The sequence below is a fragment of the Pseudochaenichthys georgianus genome, unplaced genomic scaffold (genome assembly GCF_902827115.2).
Source record: "Pseudochaenichthys georgianus unplaced genomic scaffold, fPseGeo1.2 scaffold_1740_arrow_ctg1, whole genome shotgun sequence".
NCBI classification, from domain to species: domain Eukaryota; kingdom Metazoa; phylum Chordata; class Actinopteri; order Perciformes; family Channichthyidae; genus Pseudochaenichthys; species Pseudochaenichthys georgianus.
In genome coordinates, this window is record NW_027262524.1 from 1,513 (window position 1) to 27,639 (window position 26,127).

General features: G+C 43.3%; 1 protein-coding gene across 1 annotated transcript; it reads right to left on the reverse strand.

The window, feature by feature from the left end:
* Positions 1–1,080: 1,080 nt before the first annotated feature.
* Positions 1,081–25,479, reverse strand: LOC117441503 (potassium voltage-gated channel subfamily A member 3). Its single transcript, XM_034077585.2, has 5 exons — positions 24,829–25,479; positions 21,375–21,524; positions 17,688–18,032; positions 9,495–12,725; positions 1,081–5,493 (listed from the first exon to the last, which is right to left on the reverse strand). The coding sequence occupies exons 1-4, from the start codon at positions 25,258–25,260 to the stop codon at positions 12,363–12,365; spliced, it is 1,290 nt and encodes a 429-aa protein (XP_033933476.1). The 5' UTR covers positions 25,261–25,479; the 3' UTR covers positions 1,081–5,493; positions 9,495–12,362.
* Between the last annotated feature and the right edge of the window lie 648 nt (positions 25,480–26,127).

A 26,127-nucleotide genomic window follows, 5' to 3' on the forward strand; every position in this document is an offset into this window, starting at 1 on the left:
TCATCTTCTTGCTTTTTGTCCAATCGCGATGTTGGTTTCTCTCCATTGGTGTCTTTGTTTTTCACCGTCGCCATCTTGGTATTGATGGTTACCTTCTTGGTTTCTGTCTGTCACCTTCTTAGTGATTTTTGGGCGTCGCCATCTTGGTTAGTGTCCAATCGACATATTGGCTTTGGTTGCCTCCATCTTGATTTCTTTCCGTCTGTATCTTCCTTTGTGTCCGTCACCATCTTGGTGCTGGTGGTTACCTTCTTGGTTTCTGTCCGCCTTCACCCCGGGCCAGAAGGGACACGAATGTAACTCCAACCTGAACATCGTGAAGCAGTCCTTTTGAAAGCCCTGAGATAGATCCCGAGAGGTGTAAACCGTCCGGGCGTCTCTGAGAGGATCTGCTTTGCTTCTCAGCTCGACCCTCTGACCTGGACTCGTGGCGGGAAACGGAACAATAACGAGTTGCTGACTCAGCCGCTCTCAGCGCTAACGGCCACTCGCTGAGTCCAGTTTCCCATCCGCACACTTCTTCACCGCAGACCTCTTTGTGTAATGCATCTGCAGCGGACATTCATGCATTTTGGATGAGCGTTTGAAGTCGGCAGGACGATAGCGTGCTACCGCTGGTCTCTAACGGCAACCAGGAGTCAAGAAGTCACAAAAACAAACTGCTTGAATGTTCCCGTGGGGAAAGTCGAGCTGGACGAATGATGACGAGGGTAAAAAGTGAACCAGCAGATATCATCATGAAACTTCAACAGTGCATTACTGCCGTTAACACGATATTTGTTTGTATTACAAGTTTTCTGATAGTGGTATTTTGAAATATGCAAATGAGGATATTCGTAATGCTCGTTTGGTGAATTTGGAAGTAATCTACACGCACACAAATTTACCAAATGAGTGAAATGAACTCCTAAATGTTGGAGTTTTCTTACATGGATGAGAAAGAAGACTTAATATCAAACTAAAATCATTAAAAACATGTGTGCTTGTGTTCAGACACCAATCTGACCGAAACACGGAATCAAAAAAAGTAAGAAGTCGTACATTTGAGCACAGTTCATTTATTTATTAAACATAGCTGGTAGAAACATAAAGCCTCGTAACTTTAATATACACGATGTCATACAGATCGTTTACAACATCGCAGTACGTTACAGAGAAAGAAAAGGCCACAGTAAACGCAGAAACAGTGAGCGTACGATCCCAAGACAATCAGATTACATACTTTATACCCGTCACACGGCGAAACACACAGACGTGAACACAAATATTATTATTACTGAGGACACGAGTTGAGGCTTTGCAGAAGTAACGCTTTTCTTTTTTGGACGAACGACTCAAATCCATGGAAGTCTATGAAAAGGACCTCTTGTTTCACTTTCAAATCAAACAGTCGGAAGTGAGAGATAACAAGCCGGTAAACTCGACTTTAGTTCATACTTTTCTTTAACCGCTGAATAAAAAACAGCTTTTAGGTTTTTATATTTTCTACGGAGGTTTGTCTGAAATAGGAATATCAGTCTTTTAGTCATCTGATCGCATTCTCTCAGCGTCGTAGTTTCACTTTCACTTTCACAAACATTCGCATAGTCGTAGAAATCAGTTCTAACGATAATTATCACGAAGGTACGAAATAAATGCAACAATAATGATAACTTATATAAAAATAAAAACGCCCAAATGAAGACACGGTTAAAATCACAGTTTTATGTTATCGAGGAATGTAAGTTAAAAAAACGACTAAGGAAGCTCAAAAGGGACACATTAGTTTGGCCTGTAATCTTTCAGACAATCTTTCAGAAAATATATGAAAACCACTCGGCGACAGATATCCCAAAGACCTGATCCTTTTATTTTAATCTTGAGATAATAACAGGCGTTATCATTTGTCCGCTTCGAACCTCCATTGAAAGAGATATTTCTTTTTTCTTTTCACATTTGTTTCCTCTCAAAACACCAACCAGGAAGACGTCTTACTTACATTCAATATATTCATTTACATTAACATTATTTCTACATCGCATCCCTACGGTGCTAATATACGTACTACCGTTCTTCTTCTATGGTACGGATGCCTTTGATCGGGTTATCGACTGAATCAGGTTATGGTTAAGGCACTAGTAACTTCTCATATGAACAGCCAGAGACTCTCACACCCTACTATCCGTGCCGTATTGCTCATCGTGTCGCTGCGTGTGTCTTTATAACATTCCGTTTTTTAATACGCAGCAAGAACTACGAAGCTTCTCGGAGCAGAGCCGTTCTACCCCTCAGACCTCCGGCTTTATTCATGTTTCAGAAACATTTTGGTAAACAAAGAAATTCAAGATGTCGGTTTGTTGAGAAACCTAAAAACATCAAATGGGATGGATTTCCTTTCTGATGTCAGATGTGTTTCTGAAGTTACACACAGTTTGCTGTAGTCGACATTAAATACAACTCAATTCAAGTCGGACGGATCCATCCCTTCGTCTTTATACTTGTTGTAAATGTTTTTACATCGTGTGAGAGTTTTTCAGTCCGTGGCTATAAGTGTGTTGGTTCCACTTTACAATAAGAATACTCTCATAACGGGTTTACGAATAGTTTGTAATTCCTTTATTAATTAGGTTGTGAACATTTTATAAATCATTATTAAGCTTTTATAAGACTGTGACCGGGTGCTTGCCAAATAGTGAGCCCACATGTATCTGTACTGCTAAGCCTTATTAGAAATGGTAGTGATGTGTTTCTCACTTTACGATAAGGCTCCTTTTGGGCAACTATACATGTTAGTAACTCGTAAATAAATGGGCGTAAAGATGCCAAGAAACATCAAGATGGAAGGGGGGGGTCCGCTCAGTGAGCAACAGATACCAAGGATGCTGGCGGATGAAGAAGACGGAGTAAGCTAGGTAGCCAATGTAAGGCTCAGCAGTACAGATACATGTGGGCTCACTATTTGGCAAGATGACTAAGCCTTACATTGGCTACCTAGCTTACTTCGTCTCCTTCATCAGCCAGCATCCTTGGTATCTGTTGCGCACTGAGTTGATTCTCGCTAAGTAGCCAATATAAGGCTCAGTCATCTTGCCAAATAGTGAGCCTGTGTTGATGAATGAAAACTGTGTTAGAACTGGTTTATAAATGTTTCTTAACGATTAATAAACCTAATTAGAAACCCTTTATGAACCCTCTATAAGTCTGTACAGTGGTACCAGTATGTTTTTATTGTCTTGTTTTTACATGAGTTTTTTTGTCCTATCGGTTTTGTGTAAATGTTTTTATGCTGCTTTTGATATATGTATTGATGTACAGCACTTTGGTCAACTCTGTTGTTTTGAAATGTGCGGTATGAATAAAGTTGGATTGGATCTTAATGAGGGACCGCTGGGTGGAAGAGATGGTTTTATCCCAACTACATCACACACCAGTGGAAATATGAGAAACCATCAAGACACAGAAAGGAAAGCACTCGTCTGCATGTCTTCTGACACACATGGAGATGCATCAGAATAAAGTATTTATTTTATCAAAAATAGATCACAGTTAAAAAGATTGTCAAAAATAAACAATTCAACAATAAGTGGAAATACAAATAAAAACTGAAGAAGGAACAAACGTTTAAAAAATGCATTTTGCTTTCACACTGAAGTTCTCACTCATATTGCTTCGTATTTAACTTGATCATTTGGTGACGAGTCTGAACTGGAGTTGGTGACGAAGTGAAGAAGACCTCGGACACGGAAGTGAAGATAAACCAACACGACTGACTGCACGTCTTTAGTCATAAGGACGTTCTTGTTGGACGTGCAGTTTGCAGGATACATGAATCCTGTCTCTAATGCGGTCACAGCTCATCAGCTGTTCTGTCCAGCAGAATCCCCCCCCCGGCCGCTTTCTGTCCCGCAAAGCACCATCACAACAACTCAAACACGGCAGAGGCTGCGGGTTTGAGGATAATTACAATAAAAGAAACATTTCGGAAAGTGTTTTTGGATATCGTTTTAGAAGGGAGAAGTCAAGGGCATGCTAGCTTAGCTTAGCACAAAGACTGGAAGTAAGGGGGAACTCTTAGCATTCATTAAAGTCAAAACTGCTCATTTGCTCTGATGGGGAGGTTGTGTTGGTTTGTTTATAATTGCTTGTGTTCGAGAATAATCCTTCCTTACTCCTAAGACATTTAACCGTTCTGCCTGTTGACATTTACGACCAACCCTAAGTCTGTTATCTAGCAGTTTCCCCTTTCTTCCTGTCCTTTTTACGCTAAGCTAAAGGCATCTTCCCATCGGCGAACATGTCCCAGTGCTATTTCTCTTTCGTGTAAACCACACAGTTTGAATTGGTGTCGACTTTTATCACTTCAATAAAGTCGATGTTTGTCACCAAATAGCTTCGGCTCCAACTGATCCGTAAACCCTTGTTCGTCACCATTTGATATCGAAAACTTAACGGAACTAAACGACAACCAAGAAAACAGCTTTCAGACCATCAGATAAAACCACATGTTCTTACTACGTTAAACTCTTTATCTTCTTAAGATGGGCTTACCATCTTCATTTAATAAATTGTAGGAAAGCTTTGTAGTAAATTATTGCCGTTAAATTAAAACAAACTCGTTTAAACAATACGTGAAATGTGCAAAGTAAACTGTGAAGTCTGCTGTACTCAACCCCAGTCATCATGGTCTTGAACGCATCGCCTCAAGACGCCTATGGACTTCTCCACGCTATCAAGCAGCAGTTCATCGAGAGCCTGTTGCTCCAGATAAGCCGAGAGGCGTTCAGGGACAGGTGTTCCTGTCGGTAGTGAGCGACACTGAGGTAGATGTTATCAATAATAACAGAGTTACAGCATTGTGATCAAAAACCCAAACACCTCCGGACACATCCAAAACTATCCAAAGAAAATCTGCGATAAACGCATTTTAACGCTCTTATCTTCCCGCACGAACATTCTTCACATCGTGGCATCTCTTTTTAAAGTGTTTTAGGCAGGCAGACATTTCATCAGGCAAACAATACAACAACAAACGTTAAAAATCTACAAAATAATGAAACAATCCCTTTCCATATAAAACATATTCAGCATGACACTTTAAAAAATATAGATTTAGCGACGAACTCCACCAGTCCAACGTGAATTATTTGAATGTTATCGACGATCCCGCGTTTCTGTTGACATGCTCTACTTTCCCAGCATGCAGTATTATGTTTTGGTTTAAGATATAGACAACGTACAGACAGGACTTCTTCTTCTCTACCGCGAGACGAGCAAATCTCCCGACTTTTGTTTCACGAATACGAAGGACTCCAGACATTTTGTAAATACGATGATTCAAGTAACGTTTGTCGTACCTCAGAGGCCTCTTGCGATGGGAAGGCGTGTACGAGTACCGTGGACGAGTGTCAGTGTTTCATCCCGTTCATCAGAGGAAGGAGGATGAAGAAGAGGAAGGAGGATGAAGAAGAGGAACTCTTTTGGGTTGACGAGGTGATGCAGGAGCAGCTTCTTCCCCTTGAAAACACAAACAGAGAAACGTGTTTTTGTTACAAAGTATTAAAGACTGATCATAAGCGTTAACATCCGACTGAACAGCGAAGACTTTCCAGAAATGTCAAGAACTGCAGTTCCTTTAACGGCCACTTGAGGCTCCACAGCATTCGATTCGGCTTCATTTTACAACCTTTAGACCCTAATCGATTTAAAATAGGGCTTTCCTACTGGGTAGTGATTCGTCTCCAGATTTGCGTCCGATATGACGTAATATCTGAAATGTGGACCCACGGGCCAATCAGAAAGCTGCTATCAGAAACAATGCCCGACTGTTTTGGACGTAATACTGTCGGTGTTTACATTAGCATGCTAACACTCAGAGCTAACCTGTGCTGGAGAGCATGTGTGTGAAGAAGCAGGAAGTAGAAAGGAACTCACCTTGTGGTGTAACAAATACAAATAGCATGATAGGTTCACTTTGAGTTTCATGGCACAACTAACCTTGTTGACATAAAAGCGCCATGACTTTTCTTTTAAATATTGAAGATACATTTTGATTTTGATGCTTTGAAATATTTTATTTTTTCCCCAAGGTCCCCAAGACTCAAGAATATTATAGACTACTTTTCACTTTGGGATTTGAATACATTTCTGAGTGAAAACATTTTCGTCTCGTTTTTCTCTTTTGCACTTATGGTCTCATCCGTGCAGCTGCATGTGCTGACAGCTTCGCTTGTCACGAACACGACATGGATATTACTTGCTGGTGCCGCACGGGCTTCATGTTTTCATAGCATCCAAACCCCCTGAGATTTAACCCCTCGGGGCCCAGCAGCAGGTTGTAACCCTGACCCAGTTTACTCTCAGGTGGCTCGGATATGGACGCCGGTGGGAAGCTTTCATTAAAGGTCTCCTGCAGGACGGGATGACGGGATGACGGAGACATCGTGTGGTAAAGAAACGCAGGGCCTCTTTCCGCCTGGCTGCAATAGATAACACTGTTCTCCAGGAAGAGGTGCTTTGAGCTATCATCAATATCAGAGTGATGTTACTACAGCGGGTATTTATGTACATTTAATTGAACTGCTGCCTTTAGTTGTTTTATGTTTTAATGTATTTGATTTTATAAACACATTCGAACAACTATTTATTTTTCTTATTTATTTATTGATTAAATACTAGAGTTTATTTATTATTTGTATTGTTTTTATTTTTTTATTTTCTTTAATAGAATACCTGAGTTTAATTACAAAAGAATATATTTTATTGAATTAAATATATTAACTCTTTTTCTTTTTTTTAGTAATTGAATCAATATGAATAAATATGAATAAACCTATAATCTCCCCTCCATACCAGCAGGGGGCGCTGCAGCATGAATCTCTTAATGATAATTTTAAAAAAATCTCCAGCCAATCAGAATCCAGTATTCTCTGTTGCTATGGGGGGGAATCATAATCTATAACATGGCCTAAAAAAAATAGTGATTTTTTTTTTAAAAGTAATTTTCCACCAGCTGCATATAATAAGTCCCTGCATTTAATACAACAACACAACATTGTTTACATTGTTGCTGTTGTTGTGGTCCCGTCACCATGTCAACCAGCAGCTGTTGTCACAGTGTTTTTTTTTACTGTTGCTGCTTCAAGGTCTGCAGCCGCCATGTATCAAAGTGTAAAAGTGACACACAAGTCTTTAAATACCGCTGACCTCTGACCTGCAGACACAAACCTGTCACGCCGCGCAGGGCATACACCATAAATACATACAACACGAAATAACAAGTAAGACCTAAAGTGGATCATTCATAACATAACAAATTAAATAAGATCTGTATGCATTTGAATCAGAGTTAATTAAATACAATTAAATAACATTTGATAAACATTTTTTAAAAACGTGCATCTTGTTCTATAATATAACAACTATAACATTAAAATGTGTATACTACAGTAAATGCAGGTGTAATAAACCATGTTGACCCTGCAGGTGTTTTGAAAGGGCTCTGTCTCTAGATGTGAAGCTGCTGCCCCCTGCTGGCTCACACCTGCACTGACAACACACTGCATTCACACATCCGGCTGCAGGATAAGTACTAACTGTATTTAGTTGATAATAGTTCAGATCATTTGGGTGAATTTTCATTCTGCCATGTATCCACTGCTCCACCCTCCAGTCCTGTAGGGGGCGTTATGCACTTTGCTGCCAACCATCAAAACAACTCATAAAATAGGAAGTATTTCATTCGAGGGCTTTTTGAAAACAAGTCAGAGTAATGGCTCTGCTTTATTTAGTGGGTTACGGCCCGTCTACACTACAGCGTCGACAGCGTCGAAAACTCCAATCTGCCCATTCACTTTCAATGGGGTGACGTCACGTTGCCTCGCTTTTTCGCCGAACTGAATTGTGGGTAGCGGTCCGTCTCCGCCGTCTCCGGCGTCAGAAGTTGAACAATGTTCAACTTCTGTCGCCTGAGACGCCGGAGTAGCCAGCGCCAGCCAATCAAATCCCGTTTCCCAAAATCTGACAGCTGAAGCCGTAGCCAATCAAACCGCGTCTAAGCTGGGAGAGATATCCCGCCGTTCATTTCTATATTTCAAAAAAAGTCGGAGGAGAAACTAACTATCGCCGTAGCAAATCACCCGGTTTTGTTTGACCAGACCCTCTTCACCTACCGGGACACAAACCGGAGGAACCAGCATGGAGGGAGGTGGCAGAGGCAGGGGGGGAAACTGGTAGGTTTTCGCCTGTTTGGGGAGTTTATATATTTATTGCTCGCATAAAATCCCCGGGGGTTTTTGCTTTGTATGTCGGGGGCGGGAGATTCATGTGATTGGTTGTTGGCCGTGTTGCTTGAATAAAATCCCCAAGCTCCAGACACGCCCAGCTCCAAGCTTTTTTTGAAGCTGTAGTGTGGACGCTCCGTTAGTGTTCATGACTTCATGTTTATGTCATCTTAATGTTTAATCTTGACGCACACGCATTTGCCGTGCTTTCCAATAGTGTAAACCGTTAGAGCCAATAGAATCGAAGGGGAATTTCCACATACACACCAACGTTACCAAAGAAAAGTGGGGGCTATGGCATGCAGCCCAGAGCGAAAGCTGTCTCTCGCTCTGACATCTGGAAACGGAAAAGTAGGTTTATTGCTGATGGATCATCAGAAATCATTCAAAGCGACACATTGGATTAACCTATGGATTAACTGCAGCCGCGTTTTATCGTTGTAATGCCATCGAAGCCCACTTTGACCAGACTACAACACAGGTGAGGCCTGTTGCCGTTTTGGCTACCTAGCGCCACGTGTTGTGATGTCTGTTTTCGTTTATAAAGTCGCGAGTTCTTATCATGGAGTGATGATATAGATACCTATCGATTCTGTTCACTCTCCCGATGCTAATCGATGGGTTGGATTTGCAGTTACGATTACGCCGTTAGCATTTTTTCGCTCGTGGCTAATTCAGAGGCTCAGCGTTAAAACAATGATCAGTTCGCTGAGTTTCTTCCCGTTACATGGATATGAAACATCCATAGTTTATTCAATCTTAAGAAGCCCTCCGACGCCGTTGCTTGCAGACGTTGTGGTTTCGGCCCCTTCGGCGGCTCCGTGGGTTTAAGAGGTTAAGATAACTCGTGCTAAGCTATACCTTTTGTATAATACCATTCTGTTTACACTAGACATGTAAGAGAATTTTAAAGCAGTTGAGATGCTTACCTGTTGTGTATATTATCAGTCCGTACTGCATCATATTATATACGATGTATTTATAAGTATATGTTAAAACCGGACTATGAGGGTTGAATACATGTGCTTTAATTGCAGCTGAAATGTAGTATGACCACATAACTCTGAATACTTCAGTAAATTAACTTCCACCTCCGTCAACATTGCATCCCAGTCTTAATGTTATTGTCGTAAACAACACATTTTCCAGGATTTTGGCTTTAAATTTGTACTAAATCATCGGTTCTTGTGACAAATCAACACAGGATCAACTGAAAGGTCTTCTGGTTGCACTCACCTCGCTTCGTGACGAGACATCCAGATGTTGGTCGTCCATCGTCCGTCCGTCCGTCCTTCCGTCGATGATTAAACTCCATCCTTCAGATAATAATCCAACGTCTCCAGGAAACTCTTTAAATCCTCAGTTTCTTCCCAAAGAAATTCCCCTTTCTTCCAGTCGGTGTTGTTGCCGGGAGTCCAGAAACTAAGGTGCTTTGATGACGGAGGTTTTTATGGAAAACACAGCAGGCGATTCAGTGACTTTGAAATCTGCGTTTATGGCGTTGAAATGTTGACTTTTGAAACCCTTTTTCAATAATAATAAGGTTTACCTCTTGGGTCATGTGACTGGAAGATCATAACCTAATTTTAGACTTACGGTACGTCCACACGGCAGCTTTAGACGAATCTTCCACCGCTTCCAACGCTTCTCTGCCCGTTGACTTTGAATGGGGATGACGTCGCTTTGCCTCGCTTTTCGCCGAACTGCATTGTGGGGGAGCGAAGCGAAGATTTCCAGGTTTTCCAGGATTCAAAAGTTGAGCAATGTTCAACTTTTGAAGCGGAGCTGAAAGCGTCAGCCAATCAAACACGTTTATGCAAATCTGACAGTAGAAGTGCTAGCCAATCAAACCGCGTGTAAGCAGGGAGAACCAGACATTTCCTCATATTCCAAACGAGAAGTTACGGTAGCAAATCACCCGGTTCTTTACGACCACAACTATTACCGGGATACAAACCGGAGGAACCAGCATGGAGGGAGGTGGCAGAGACAGTGGGGGAAACTGGTAGGTTTTCGCCTGTTTGGGGAGTTTATATTTATATATATATTGCTCGCATAAAATCCCCGGGTTTTTTTGCTTTGTATGTCGGGGGCGGGAGATTCATGTGATTGGTTGTTGGTCGCGTTGCTCGAATAAAATCCCCAAGCTGTCAGACACGCCCAGCTCCAAGATTTTCAAGATTTTTGAAAAGCTGCTGTGTGGACGTACCGTTACCTAAGATGCTAAAAATAGTGGTAAGTATTCAATATCAATAGATTTTAAACAACTACTTACCTTTACTGAGGGTGACAAGCAATGGATTTGTAATTTTGTTCAGATAAAATAACGTCAATGCCAAAGATTCACATTATGGCACCTTTTACCTTCCATACGTATGGCACCTTTTACCTTCCATACTTTATGGCACCTTTTACCTTCCATACTTTATGGCACCTTTTACCTTCCATACTTGGCATTTTAAAGTCTTTTTGATCAGATGTTGTTGTTTTTTGGGTGTTTTGTTAATTACATTTTTGCTTTTCAATACAAACTATCAAGAAGACTGCTCGTTGACGCTAAAGTGTCCAGCTTAAGGTACTAAATTAGTATCTTGGTGTCCATATTGGGCAAATCCATCTCAAAATCAGCATCAATCAAACTCTAAAAACTCAAATGTCATATTTTTCAGTCAAACTATTGAATTTCCTTTCTGTTTTATTACTTCCTATCCCTTTTGATATATAAAAATATAAGCTCAGTAGTGTCTCTGAGAACTTGTGATGGACATTTCTGGTTATTTTTTGTGAATTGTAACCCGAACATATCACAACCAGAGCATAGTGTGTTGTTTAGATGCAGGTGCTGAATTGTGTATTGTTTACTGATGAATGTTGACGTGAGCTCTGGATCAGACAACATGGAGGCTGTTTGCGCAACATGGTGGTTTGCGTGGCTCCCTTCACTCCCGTGTCAGACAATACAGAAAGTCTGACGGTTGCTATAGAAACTGCTTCCATTTCATTTGGAGACGCAGCGCTGCGTTTCATCCACTTGGTGGCGCTGCTCGTCTGGGTAAAAGAGAACTGCTGTTTTTGTGTATTTAGATGAAATTGGTCCTGCGTTGTGTGTGTGCCTCGTCCTTCAAATAATATACAGATAAATGTAAACTTTAAACCTGAATCATTTTGGCAATAAATTAGTCCTTTACTAAGATAAACATTAAACACGAATAAAGTGCTTGGCTGTCCGTAGGCCGCGCAAAGGAAGACCGCTTTTAGATCAAAGTGGATTATAATCAGAGGTGGAAAGTAACTAAGTACATTTACTCAAGTACACTTTGGAGGTACTTTACTTGAGTATTTCAATGTTGTACTAATTTGTACTTCTACTCCGCTAAACTTTAATGATCGATAATTATGAAAGATATCATATATATTATTCTGAAATGGACCAATCGTCAAAACGACTACTTTTACTTTTGAAACTTTCACTATATTTTGATGAGAATACTTTTCTACTTTCACTTGAGAAACATTTTGAATGCAGGACTTTCACTGTAACTGAGTATTCCTACACTCTGGTACTTCTACTTTTACTCAAGTAGAAGATCTGAGTACTTCTACTTTTACTCAAGTAGAAGATCTGAGTACTTCTACTTTTACTCAAGACCTGAGTACTTCCCCCCCTCTGATTATAATCCAGTAGCTGGGTATAACGAGGACCCTAGCCCCTGAATGAATCCATGTCCTCTCTCCCACAGTGTAATGGATACCAGTTGTTCGGGTACACGGCCACTCAGGCCTTGTGTGAAGGAAGAACAGTGTGGGGTATACAAGAGGACCCTACCCCCTGAAGGAGTCCTTGTCGTGGTGCAAACGGGGACCCCTTGCTCCCGCCCCAGTGTGTAATGGAAGAACAGTGTGTGGGTATATGAGGAGTGCAATGCGTCCTTGTCTTGGTGCTAAACCTCCATCTTGTTGCTGTAGCTCTATCCCCAAAGACCCCGGCAGCCCCCCCTCAGACGTCGGTGAGCTTCCCGGTGTAGGCCTTCCTCGGGCTGCAGTTGTGTGTTTCAGGGACTCCCTCGTCCCCCTCGCTGCTCTCCAGGAACATCGTCCTTGTCGTCAACCGTTGATCTCAAACTGCTGTCCGCAGGTCACGTGTCGGTACTGGAACTGCTCCTCGTGGTCCGTCTCGCGGTGGTAGAAGTAGTTGAAGTTGGACACGATGACGGGAACGGGCAGAGCGATGGTTAAAACCCCGGCGATGGCGCACAGCGAACCCACGATCTTTCCTCCGATGGTCACCGGACACATGTCTCCGTATCCCACCGTCGTCATGGAGACCACGGCCCACCAGAAGGCGTCCGGGATGCTGGCGAAACCTGAATCTGGGTCGTCTGTTTCTGCGAAATACACGGCGCTGGAGAAGAGGATGACTCCGATGAAGAGGAAGAAGATGAGAAGGCCCAGCTCCCGCATGCTGGCCTGGAGGAGAAACAAGTGTTCAGATCACAAAGTCCAACAGGGGGAGAGGACACGGACACTGTCTCTGTCCGACAACATGCTACGAGATTTTGGATTGCACCCTTTCACAGGGACGCAAAAACAGACTCAATTTAATGGCGGGCCACATCAGCATTATGGCTGCACCCAAAGGGCCGGTTGTAACTTATATACAAATATATATATAAAATAATGCGTGATATTACATTATTGCCTCCGCATTGAATTATTATTGGATAGGGTAATAACTTCATCATTAACTACGTCTGAAAGCAGAAGTCTGGGGCAAATAATTGCAAGTCTCTTCAGTGAGAATGTCACAAAATGATTTAAAAAGAAAAGCTTAAAAAAAAGTCGAAATCAAGTGAATTTTTTTTTAAAGGAATCTGAGTACTTCTACTTTTACTCAAGTACAAGATCTGAGTACTTCTACTTTTACTCAAGTACAAGACCTGAGTACTTCTACTTTTACTCAAGTACAAGACCTGAGTACTTCTACTTTTACTCAAGTACAAGACCTGAGTACTTCTACTTTTACTCAAGTACAAGACCTGAGTACTTCTACTTTTACTCAAGTACAAGATCTGAGTACTTCTACTTTTACTCAAGTACAAGATCTGAGTACTTCTACTTTACTCAAGTACAAGATTTGAGTACTTCTACTTGTACTCAAGTACAAGATCTGAGTACTTCTACTTTACTCAAGTACAAGACCTGAGTACTTCTACTTTTACTCAAGTACAAGACCTGAGTACTTCTACTTTTACTCAAGTACAAGACCTGAGTAGTTCTACTTTTACTCAAGTACAAGATCTGAGTACTTCTACTTTTACTCAAGTACAAGACCTGAGTACTTCTACTTTTACTCAAGTACAAGACCTGAGTACTTCTACTTTTACTCAAGTACAAGACCTGAGTACTTCTACTTTTACTCAAGTACAAGACCTGAGTACTTCTACTTTTACTCAAGTACAAGACCTGAGTACTTCTACTTTTACTCAAGTACAAGACCTGAGTACTTCTACTTTTACTCAAGTACAAGATCTGAGTACTTCTACTTTTACTCAAGTACAAGATCTGAGTACTTCTACTTTACTCAAGTACAAGATTTGAGTACTTCTACTTGTACTCAAGTACAAGATCTGAGTACTTCTACTTTACTCAAGTACAAGACCTGAGTACTTCTACTTTTACTCAAGTACAAGATCTGAGTACTTCTACTTTTACTCAAGTACAAGACCTGAGTACTTCTACTTTTACTCAAGTACAAGATCTGAGTACTTCTACTTTTACTCAAGTACAAGATCTGAGTACTTCTACTTTTACTCAAGTACAAGATCTGAGTACTTCTACTTTTACTCAAGTACAAGATCTGAGTACTTCTACTTTTACTCAAGTACAAGATCTGAGTACTTCTACTTTTACTCAAGTACAAGATCTGAGTACTTCTACTTTTACTCAAGTACAAGATCTGAGTACTTCTACTTTTACTCAAGTACAAGATCTGAGTACTTCTACTTTTACTCAAGAACAAGATCTGAGTACTTCTACTTTTACTCAAGTACAAGATCTGAGTACTTCTACTTTTACTCAAGTACAAGATCTGAGTACTTCTACTTTTACTCAAGTACAAGATCTGAGTACTTCTACTTTTACTCAAGTACAAGATCTGAGTACTTCTACTTTTACTCAAGTACAAGATCTGAGTACTTCTACTTTTACTCAAGTACAAGATCTGAGTACTTCTACTTTTACTCAAGAACAAGATCTGAGTACTTCTACTTTTACTCAAGTACAAGATCTGAGTACTTCTACTTTTACTCAAGTACAAGATCTGAGTACTTCTACTTTTACTCAAGTACAAGATCTGAGTACTTCTACTTTTACTCAAGAAAAAAAGAGTCACAATCTGAGAAAAGGAAACATTATAAGAAAAAAGGCACATTTAGAAGGAAGAAAGTCAAATTCTGAGAAAAAAAGTCTAATTTGAGGTGCATTGTGGGACATGTAGTTTATGGGCAACGTGCTTCTGTAAAGCGGCATGTAACCGTATAATAAACATATCGTATTCTTTGCAAGCTTTTGTGGGGCCACAGAAAATGAAGTCACGGGCCGGATTTGGCCCCCGGGCCTTGAGTTTGACACCCCTGCTCTACAAGGTCATTGACGCCCTCCCTACTGCCCCCCCCCCCCCCACTGGCTTGGAAGTGACTTCTCCAGACACAGAGGCTCCACAGCGACTACAAGAAATTGGACAGTCCTCTCGGCACACTGTGAAAAGTCACTTCTCTAACTCCCCTCACAAAGTAGTCATGTAGTGTCGTGTCCTAGGTGCGTAGTAGTCATGTAGTGTCGTGTCCTAGGTGCGTAGTAGTCATGTAGTGTCGTGTCCTAGGTGCGTAGTACTCATGTAGTGTCGTGTCCTAGGTGCGTAGTAGTCATGTAGTGTCGTGTCCTAGGTGCGTAGTAGTCATGTAGTGTCGTATCCTAGGTGCGTAGTAGTCATGTAGTGTCGTGTCCTAGGTGCGTAGTACTCATGTAGTGTCGTGTCCTAGGTGCGTAGTACTCATGTAGTGTCGTGTCCTAGGTGCGTAGTACTCATGTAGTGTCGTGTCCTAGGTGCGTAGTAGTCATGTAGTGTCGTGTCCTAGGTGCGTAGTACTCATGTAGTGTCGTGTCCTAGGTGCGTAGTAGTCATGTAATGTCGTGTCCTAGGTGCGTAGTAGTCATGTAGTGTCGTGTCCTAGGTGCGTAGTACTCATGTAGTGTCGTGTCCTAGGTGCGTAGTAGTCATGTAATGTCGTGTCCTAGGTGCGTAGTAGTCATGTAGTGTCGTATCCTAGGTGCGTAGTAGTCATGTAGTGTCGTGTCGTGTCCTAGGTGCGTAGTAGTCATGTAGTGTCGTGTCCTAGGTGCGTAGTACTCATGTAGTGTCGTGTCCTAGGTGCGTAGTAGTCATGTAGTGTCGTGTCCTAGGTGCGTAGTAGTCATGTAGTGTCGTATCCTAGGTGCGTAGTAGTCATGTAGTGTCGTGTCCTAGGTGCGTAGTAGTCATGTAGTGTCGTGTCCTAGGTGCGTAGTAGTCATGTAGTGTCGTATCCTAGGTGCGTAGTAGTCATGTAGTGTCGTGTCCTAGGTGCGTAGTAGTCATGTAGTGTCGTATCCTAGGTGCGTAGTAGTCATGTAGTGTCGTGTCCTAGGTGCGTAGTAGTCATGTAGTGTCGTATCCTAGGTGCGTAGTAGTCATGTAGTGTCGTGTCCTAGGTGCGTAGTAGTCATGTAGTGTCGTGTCCTAGGTGCGTAGTAGTCATGTAGTGTCGTGTCCTAGGTGCGTAGTAGTCATGTAGTGTCGTATCCTAGGTGCGTAGTAGTCATGTAGTGTCGTATCCTAGGTGCGTAGTACTCATGTAGTGTCGTATCCTAGGTGCGTAGTAGTCATGTAGTGTCGTATCCTAGGTGCGTAGTAGTCATGTAGTGTCGTGTCCTAGGTGCGTAGTAGTAATGTAGTGTCGTGTCCTAGGTGCGTAGTAGTCATGTAGTGTCGTGTCCTAGGTGCGTAGTAGTAATGTAGTGTCGTGTCCTAGGTGCGTAGTAGTCATGTAGTGTCGTGTCCTAGGTGCGTAGTAGTAATGTAGTGTCGTGTCCTAGGTGCGTAGTAGTCATGTAGTGTCGTGTCCTAGGTGCTTAGTAGTCATGTAGTGTCGTGTCCTAGGTGCGTAGTAGTCATGTAGTGTCGTATCCTAGGTGCGTAGTAGTCATGTGGTGTCGTGTCCTAGGTGCGTAGTAGTCATGTAGTGTCGTATCCTAGGTGCGTAGTAGTCATGTAGTGTCGTATCCTAGGTGCGTAGTAGTCATGTGGTGTCGTATCCTAGGTGCGTAGTAGTCATGTGGTGTCGTGTCCTAGGTGCGTAGTAGTCATGTGGTGTCGTATCCTAGGTGCGTAGTAGTCATGTAGTGTCGTATCCTAGGTGCGTAGTAGTCATGTGGTGTCGTGTCCTAGGTGCGTAGTAGTCATGTAGTGTCGTGTCCTAGGTGCGTAGTAGTCATGTAGTGTCGTATCCTAGGTGCGTAGTAGTCATGTAGTGTCGTGTCCTAGGTGCGTAGTAGTCATGTAGTGTCGTGTCCTAGGTGCGTAGTAGTCATGTAGTGTCGTATCCTAGGTGCGTAGTAGTCATGTAGTGTCGTGTCCTAGGTGCGTAGTAGTCATGTAGTGTCGTATCCTAGGTGCGTAGTAGTCATGTAGTGTCGTGTCTAGGTGCGTAGTAGTCAGGTAGTGTCGTTGTCCTAGGTGCGTAGTAGTCATGTAGTGTCGTATCCTAGGTGCGTAGTAGTCATGTAGTGTCGTGTCCTAGGTGCGTAGTAGTCATGTAGTGTCGTGTCCTAGGTGCGTAGTAGTCATGTAGTGTCGTGTCCTAGGTGCGTAGTAGTCATGTAGTGTCGTATCCTAGGTGCGTAGTAGTCATGTAGTGTCGTATCCTAGGTGCGTAGTACTCATGTAGTGTCGTATCCTAGGTGCGTAGTAGTCATGTAGTGTCGTATCCTAGGTGCGTAGTAGTCATGTAGTGTCGTGTCCTAGGTGCGTAGTAGTAATGTAGTGTCGTGTCCTAGGTGCGTAGTAGTCATGTAGTGTCGTGTCCTAGGTGCGTAGTAGTCATGTAGTGTCGTATCCTAGGTGCGTAGTAGTCATGTGGTGTCGTATCCTAGGTGCGTAGTAGTCATGTAGTGTCGTATCCTAGGTGCGTAGTAGTCATGTGGTGTCGTATCCTAGGTGCGTAGTAGTCATGTAGTGTCGTGTCCTAGGTGCGTAGTAGTCATGTGGTGTCGTGTCCTAGGTGCGTAGTAGTCATGTGGTGTCGTGTCCTAGGTGCGTAGTAGTCATGTAGTGTCGTATCCTAGGTGCGTAGTAGTCATGTGGTGTCGTGTCCTAGGTGCGTAGTACTCCACCTGCAGGGTCTTCCCGAGGATCTGCAGCCCCTTGGAGTGTCGGGACAGCTTGAAGATCCTGAAGACCCGGACCAGGCGGATGACCCTCAGGATGGCCAGGCTCATGGCCTGCTGCCCGTTGCCCTGGTGCTCCGCCAGCTCCAGCCCCAGCGTGATGAAGTACGGGATGATGGCCACGATGTCGATGGTGTTCATGATGTTCCTGAAGAACGCCGCCTTGCTCGGGCTCGCCAGGAATCGAACCAGCAGCTCGAAGGAGAACCAGATGATGCAGAGCGTTTCCACGATGAAGAACGGGTCGGTGAAGGCGTTCGGCTTCTTCACTCGGGTCGAGGTGCCGTTCACCTGAGGGCAGAGGGGGGGGGGGGGGGGGGAAGGGGGAGCAGAGGGGGGGGGGGGGGAAGGGGGAGCAGAGGGGGGGGACGACAAATACTTCGTTACTGTAGATAGAGGTCACCTATTATTTAAGATCCACCTCTCCATGTCCCCTCTTCTACATCAACATGTGTCCCCTCTTCTACATCAACATGTGTCCCCTCTTCTACATCAACATGTGTCCCCTCTTCTTCATGTCTCTCCTACATCAACATGTGTCCCCTCTTCTACATCAACATGTGTCCCCTCTTCTTCATGTCTCTTCTACATCAACATGTGTCCCCTCTTCTCCATGTCTCTTCTACATCAACATGTGTCCCCTCTTCTTCATGTCTCTTCTACATCAACATGTGTCCCCTCTTCTTAATGTCTCTTCTACATCAACATGTGTCCCCTCTTCTTCATGTCTCTTCTACATCAACATGTGTCCCCCTCTTCTACATCAACATGTGTCCCCTCTTCCTCATGTCTCTTCTACATCAACATGTGTCCCCTCTTCTTCATGTCTCTTCCACATCAACATGTGTCCCCTCTTCTCCATGTCTCTCTACATCAACATGTGTCCCCTCTTCTCCATGTCTCTTCTACATCAACATGTGTCCCCTCTTCTTCATGTCTCTTCTACATCAACATGTGTCCCCTCTTCTTCATGTCTCTTCTACATCAACATGTGTCCCCTCTTCTTCATGTCTCTTCTACATCAACACGTGTCCCCTCTTCTCCATGTCTCTCTACATCAACATGTGTCCCCTCTTCTCCATGTCTCTTCTACATCAACACGTGTCCCCTCTTCTTCGTGTCTCTTCTACATCAACATGTGTCCCCTCTTCTTCATGTCTCCTCTACATCAACATGTGTCCCCTCTTCTTCACGTCTCTTCTACATCAACATGTGTCCCCTCTTCTCCATGTCTCTTCTACATCAACATGTGTCCCCTCTTCTTCATGTCTCTTCTACATCAACATGTGTCCCCTCTTCTCCATGTCTCTTCTACATCAACATGTGTCCCCTCTTCTTCATGTCTCTTCTACATCAACATGTGTCCCCTCTTCTCCATGTCTCTTCTACATCAACATGTGTCCCCTCTTCTTCATGTCTCTTCTACATCAACATGTGTCCCCTCTTCTCCATGTCTCTTCTACATCAACATGTGTCCCCTCTTCTTCATGTCTCTTCTACATCAACATGTGTCCCCTCTTCTTAATGTCTCTTCTACATCAACATGTGTCCCCTCTTCTTCATGTCTCTCTACATCAACATGTGTCCCCTCTTCTCCATGTCTCTCTACATCAACATGTGTCCCCTCTTCTTCATGTCTCTTCTACATCAACATGTGTCCCCTCTTCTCCATGTCTCTTCTACATCAACATGTGTCCCCTCTTCTTCATGTCTCTTCTACATCAACATGTGTCCCCTCTTCTTAATGTCTCTTCTACATCAACATGTGTCCCCTCTTCTTCATGTCTCTTCTACATCAACATGTGTCCCCTCTTCTACATCAACATGTGTCCCCTCTTCCTCATGTCTCTTCTACATCAACATGTGTCCCCCTCTTCTTCATGTCTCTTCTACATCAACATGTGTCCCCTCTTCTCCATGTCTCTTCTACATCAACATGTGTCCCCTCTTCTTCATGTCTCTTCTACATCAACATGTGTCCCCTCTTCTTAATGTCTCTTCTACATCAACATGTGTCCCCTCTTCTTCATGTCTCTTCTACATCAACATGTGTCCCCTCTTCTACATCAACATGTGTCCCCTCTTCCTCATGTCTCTTCTACATCAACATGTGTCCCCTCTTCTTCATGTCTCTTCTACATCAACATGTGTCCCCTCTTCTCCATGTCTCTTCTACATCAACATGTGTCCCCTCTTCTCCATGTCTCTTCCAAACAGTCTCAAGGAGGCGAGAGTAAACCCTCTCCTGAAGAAACCCACTCTCAACCCGTCTGACGTTATAAACCACAGGCCTGTCTCTCTCCTCCCGTTCCTGTCTTTAGACACCTCTCCTGCTCTCTCCATCAGAACCACCTTCTGGATCCGCACCAGTCTGGTTTCAAGGCAGGTCACTCCACAGAAACTGGCCTCCTTGCTGTCTCTGAGGAACTGCACACTAAGCAGCCTCCCTCTCCTCTGTCCTCATCCTGTTGGACCTGTCTGCTGCATTCGACACGGTGAACCATCAGATCCTCCTTCAGGCTCTGCACTTTCCCTCCTCACCTCAAACCTCAAAGACCGCACCTACAGGGTCACTTGGAGAGGGTCCGAGTCCGACCCTCGTCAATTAACTACAGGGGTCCCTCAGGGCTCTGTTCTCGGTCCCCTCCTCTTCTCCCTGTACACAAACTCGCTCCGATCAGTCATTAGCCCGCATGGTTTTTCATACCACTGCTACGCTGACGACCCCCAATGGATCCTGTCCTTCCCCCGCTCAGAGACCCAGGTCGTCGCTCGCATCTCTGCTCGTCTAGCTGACACAATTTAATACATTAATAAAAGTCCATCCAAAATACCTGTACTTTCTACTTCTTACATGTTGAACTCAAATACCTGTACTTTCTACTTCTTACATGTTGAACTCAAATACCTGTACTTTCTACTTCTTACATGTTGAACTCAAATACCTGTACTTTCTACTTCTTACATGTTGAACTCAAATACCTGTACTTTCTACTTCTTACATGTTGAACACAAATACCTGTACTTTCTACTTCTTACATGTTGAACTCAAATACCTGTACTTTCTACTTCTTACATGTTGAACTCAAATACCTGTACTTTCTACTTCTTACATGTTGAACTCAAATACCTGTACTTTCTACTTCTTACATGTTGAACTCAAATACCTGTACTTTCTACTTCTTACATGTTGAACTCAAATACCTGTACTTTCTACTTCTCTCATGTTGAACTCAAATACCTGTACTTTCTACTTCTCTCATGTTGAACTCAAATACCTGTACTTTCTACTTCTCTCATGTTGAACTCAAATACCTGTACTTCCTACTTCTCTCATTTCCCAAACAGCTGGTTCCTTTAGTCTGAATGTGTGTTGGTGCGTGGTCATTATTCTTTAGAGTCACTGCGTGCCTATTGGTTGGAGCACGATCCGTGTATCCATCACTTCCTGGTCTTCTCTAAAGAAGAGGGACCAATGGAAACGTTGTCATGTTGCCGTTGGTCACCATGGAAACATTCATTAGCTAACAATGACATTATTGTTCTATTGATATAAAGGGAGGTCAGGTACTCTTTAAAGCAGCTGCTAACTATGGGGACTTTTTACTGAAGGACACTTCAAAGCCTCTTTACCTGCTGGAACAGCTGATGAGAATCCTCACGAAACTCTGGCAGCGTCTCCAGGCAGAAGATGACGATGGAGATGAGGATGACGAGCACAGAGACGATGGCGATGCCTCGCGCCGGACCCGAGCTCTCCGGGTACTCGAACAGGAGCCACACCTGAACATCAGCAGGAGAGGACTCTTTAAAGTAGAGACACTACATACTGATATACACCTGAACATCAGCAGGAGAGGACTCTTTAAAGTAGAGACACTACATACTGATATACACCTGAACATCAGCAGGAGAGGACTCTTTAAAGTAGAGACACTACATACTGATATACACCTGAACATCAGCAGGAGAGGACTCTTTAAAGTAGAGACACTACATGCTGATATACACCTGAACATCAGCAGGAGAGGACTCTTTAAAGTAGAGACACTACATACTGATATACACCTGAACATCAGCAGGAGAGGACTCTTTAAAGTAGAGACACTACATACTGATATACACCTGAACATCAGCAGGAGAGGACTCTTTAAAGTAGAGACACTACATACTGATATACACCTGAACATCAGCAGGAGAGGACTCTTTAAAGTAGAGACACTACATACTGATATACACCTGAACATCAGCAGGAGAGGACTCTTTAAAGTAGAGACACTACATGCTGATATACACCTGAACATCAGCAGGAGAGGACTCTTTAAAGTAGAGACACTACATACTGATATACACCTGAACATCAGCAGGAGAGGACTCTTTAAAGTAGAGACACTACATACTGATATACACCTGAACATCAGCAGGAGAGGACTCTTTAAAGTAGAGACACTACATACTGATATACACCTGAACATCAGCAGGAGAGGACTCTTTAAAGTAGAGACACTACATACTGATATACACCTGAACATCAGCAGGAGAGGACTCTTTAAAGTAGAGACACTACATACTGATATACACCTGAACATCAGCAGGAGAGGACTCTTTAAAGTAGAGACACTACATACTGATATACACCTGAACATCAGCAGGAGAGGACTCTTTAAAGTAGAGACACTACATACTGATATACACCTGAACATCAGCAGGAGAGGACTCTTTAAAGTAGAGACACTACATACTGATATACACCTGAACATCAGCAGGAGAGGACTCTTTAAAGTAGAGACACTACATACTGATATACACCTGAACATCAGCAGGAGAGGACTCTTTAAAGTAGAGACACTACATACTGATATACACCTGAACATCAGCAGGAGAGGACTCTTTAAAGTAGAGACACTACATACTGATATACACCTGAACATCAGCAGGAGAGGACTCTTTAAAGTAGAGACACTACATACTGATATACACCTGAACATCAGCAGGAGAGGACTCTTTAAAGTAGAGACACTACATACTGATATACACCTGAACATCAGCAGGAGAGGACTCTTTAAAGTAGAGACACTACATACTGATATACACCTGAACATCAGCAGGAGAGGACTCTTTAAAGTAGAGACACTACATACTGATATACACCTGAACATCAGCAGGAGAGGACTCTTTAAAGTAGAGACACTACATACTGATATACACCTGAACATCAGCAGGAGAGGACTCTTTAAAGTAGAGACACTACATACTGATATACACCTGGACATCAGCAGGAGAGGACTCTTTAAAGTAGAGACACTACATACTGATATACACCTGAACATCAGCAGGAGAGGACTCTTTAAAGTAGAGACACTACATACTGATATACACCTGAACATCAGCAGGAGAGGACTCTTTAAAGTAGAGACACTACATACTGATATACACCTGAACATCAGCAGGAGAGGACTCTTTAAAGTAGAGACACTACATACTGATATACACCTGAACATCAGCAGGAGAGGACTCTTTAAAGTAGAGACACTACATACTGATATACACCTGAACATCAGCAGGAGAGGACTCTTTAAAGTAGAGACACTACATACTGATATACACCTGAACATCAGCAGGAGAGGACTCTTTAAAGTAGAGACACTACATACTGATATACACCTGAACATCAGCAGGAGAGGACTCTTTAAAGTAGAGACACTACATACTGATATACACCTGAACATCAGCAGGAGAGGACTCTTTAAAGTAGAGACACTACATACTGATATACACCTGAACATCAGCAGGAGAGGACTCTTTAAAGTAGAGACACTACATACTGATATACACCTGAACATCAGCAGGAGAGGACTCTTTAAAGTAGAGACACTACATACTGATATACACCTGAACATCAGCAGGAGAGGACTCTTTAAAGTAGAGACACTACATACTGATATACACCTGAACATCAGCAGGAGAGGACTCTTTAAAGTAGAGACACTACATACTGATATACACCTGAACATCAGCAGGAGAGGACTCTTTAAAGTAGAGACACTACATACTGATATACACCTGAACATCAGCAGGAGAGGACTCTTTAAAGTAGAGACACTACATACTGATATACACCTGAACATCAGCAGGAGAGGACTCTTTAAAGTAGAGACACGACATACTGATATACACCTGAACATCAGCAGGAGAGGACTCTTTAAAGTAGAGACACGACATACTGATATACACCTGAACATCAGCAGGAGAGGACTCTTTAAAGTAGAGACACTACATACTGATATACACCTGAACATCAGCAGGAGAGGACTCTTTAAAGTAGAGACACGACATACTGATATACACCTGAACATCAGCAGGAGAGGACTCTTTAAAGTAGAGACACTACATACTGATATACACCTGAACATCAGCAGGAGAGGACTCTTTAAAGTAGAGACACTACATACTGATATACACCTGAACATCAGCAGGAGAGGACTCTTTAAAGTAGAGACACGACATACTGATATACACCTGAACATCAGCAGGAGAGGACTCTTTAAAGTAGAGACACGACATACTGATATACACCTGAACATCAGCAGGAGAGGACTCTTTAAAGTAGAGACACTACATACTGATATACACCTGAACATCAGCAGGAAATGACTCTTTAAAGTAGAGACACTACATACTGATATACACCTGAACATCAGCAGGAGATGACTCTTTAAAGTAGAGACACTACATACTGATATACACCTGAACATCAGAGGAGAGGACTCTTTAAAGTAGAGACACTACTTACTGATATACACCTGAACATCAGCAGGAGAGGACTCTTTAAAGTAGAGACACTACATACTGATATACACCTGAACATCAGCAGGAGAGGACTCTTTAAAGTAGAGACACTACATACTGATATACACCTGAACATCAGCAGGAGAGGACTCTTTAAAGTAGAGACACTACATACTGATATACACCTGAACATCAGCAGGAGAGGACTCTTTAAAGTAGAGACACTACATACTGATATACACCTGAACATCAGCAGGAGAGGACTCTTTAAAGATAGCTTTCTTAATGAGTGTCAGACCTGGCGCTGGAAGTCGCTCTCCGGCAGGGGGCGCTCCTCCTCTTTGATGAAGCCCTCGTCCTCCTTGAAGTTCTCCAACACTTCTTCTCCTAACTCGTAGAACTTGATCTCCTCCATGAAGATGTCCACGGGGACATGCACGGGTCTCCGCAGCCTCCCCCCGGACTGGTAGTAGTACAGGATCGCGTCAAAACTCGGTCTGTTGCGGTCGAAGAAGTACTCGTTGCGGAGAGGATCGAAAAACCGCATCCTTTTCTTCGGGTTCCCCAGTAGCGTTAGTGGAAACCGCGCGAGCGTCTGGAGCTGCGTCTCGAAGCGCAGCCCCGAGATGTTGATGAGCACGCGCTCCCAGCAGCAGTCCTGGTTCCTCGTGCTCCGCTGCGGGTCCAGAGCCACAGTCTCATCCAGGTTCTCCCCGGGAACCACGGTCATGGTTCCCCAGGTTCCTCAAGGCGCCGCCGCTCCTCTGCGCTCCTCCGCCGCTCCTCCGCCGCTTCGAGTAATTTGTCTCTTTCGCGTCTTTTTCTGAGTCTTTTCTTTTTACTTCTTCTTCGTTTCTCCGTGGCACGTCTGCAGGTGAGCTGGCTCTTCTGGCATTGTGTTGCCCTCCCCCCCCCGCTGCGCTCCTCACCTTTCCGCGTGCTCTCTCTGCCGCGGCTGTCTGGACTGTCACATTCACAGAGCCCTCCTCGCGCCGACGTGTGTGTGTGCGCTCAGTCTGAGGACACACACACACACCACACACACACACATCACACACACGCACACGCACACGCATATGCTCGTTATGGATACAATCCAGATATTCAGCAGCACGCGTGCACGCATTAAACCCTGTTTCAAATTGCTTATTATTTGGGTTGCTGCTGATTTCCATTAGAAACAACATTTATTATTATTTATTAAATCTAAGGATTATAATCTGACTTTATGTTTTAACATTTAAAATATGTTATGACCCGCCCTCTGATTGGTTACCCTCGATGGGTCATATCTGATGAGTGTTCTGTTCAACATGATTTGGTGAAACCCCCAAACACAACAGAGATCGTGCACACACTAAAACCCTGTTTCTGCCTGTAAACATGAGGGCACGTGAACGCGCAAAGAGTCGTGCGTAAGGAACCTGTTGTCTCCAGCGCGCGCACCGGCTCAAGGTTATGCGCGTGGGTTCACGGTTAAGGTGAAACACGGTCCAAATACGCGCATGCATTCATGAATGGAGGCGTGAACACGTGAGATGCAGGCGCGCGATGTGTCTCATTCATGGTGTGGACCTGAGTACCTGTTGTCCTCCCG

Coding starts and splice junctions, on each gene's coding strand:
- LOC117441503 (XM_034077585.2), bottom strand. CDS start 25,260: ATGACCGTGGTTCCCGGGGAGAACCTGGATGAGACTGTGGCTCTGGAC. Junction 21,525..24,828: donor AGAGCGACTTCCAGCGCCAG/GTCTGACACTCA, acceptor GCTGATGTTCAG/GTGTGGCTCCTGTTCGAGTA. Junction 18,033..21,374: donor CTCATCAGCTGTTCCAGCAG/GTAAAGAGGCTT, acceptor CTCTGCCCTCAG/GTGAACGGCACCTCGACCCG.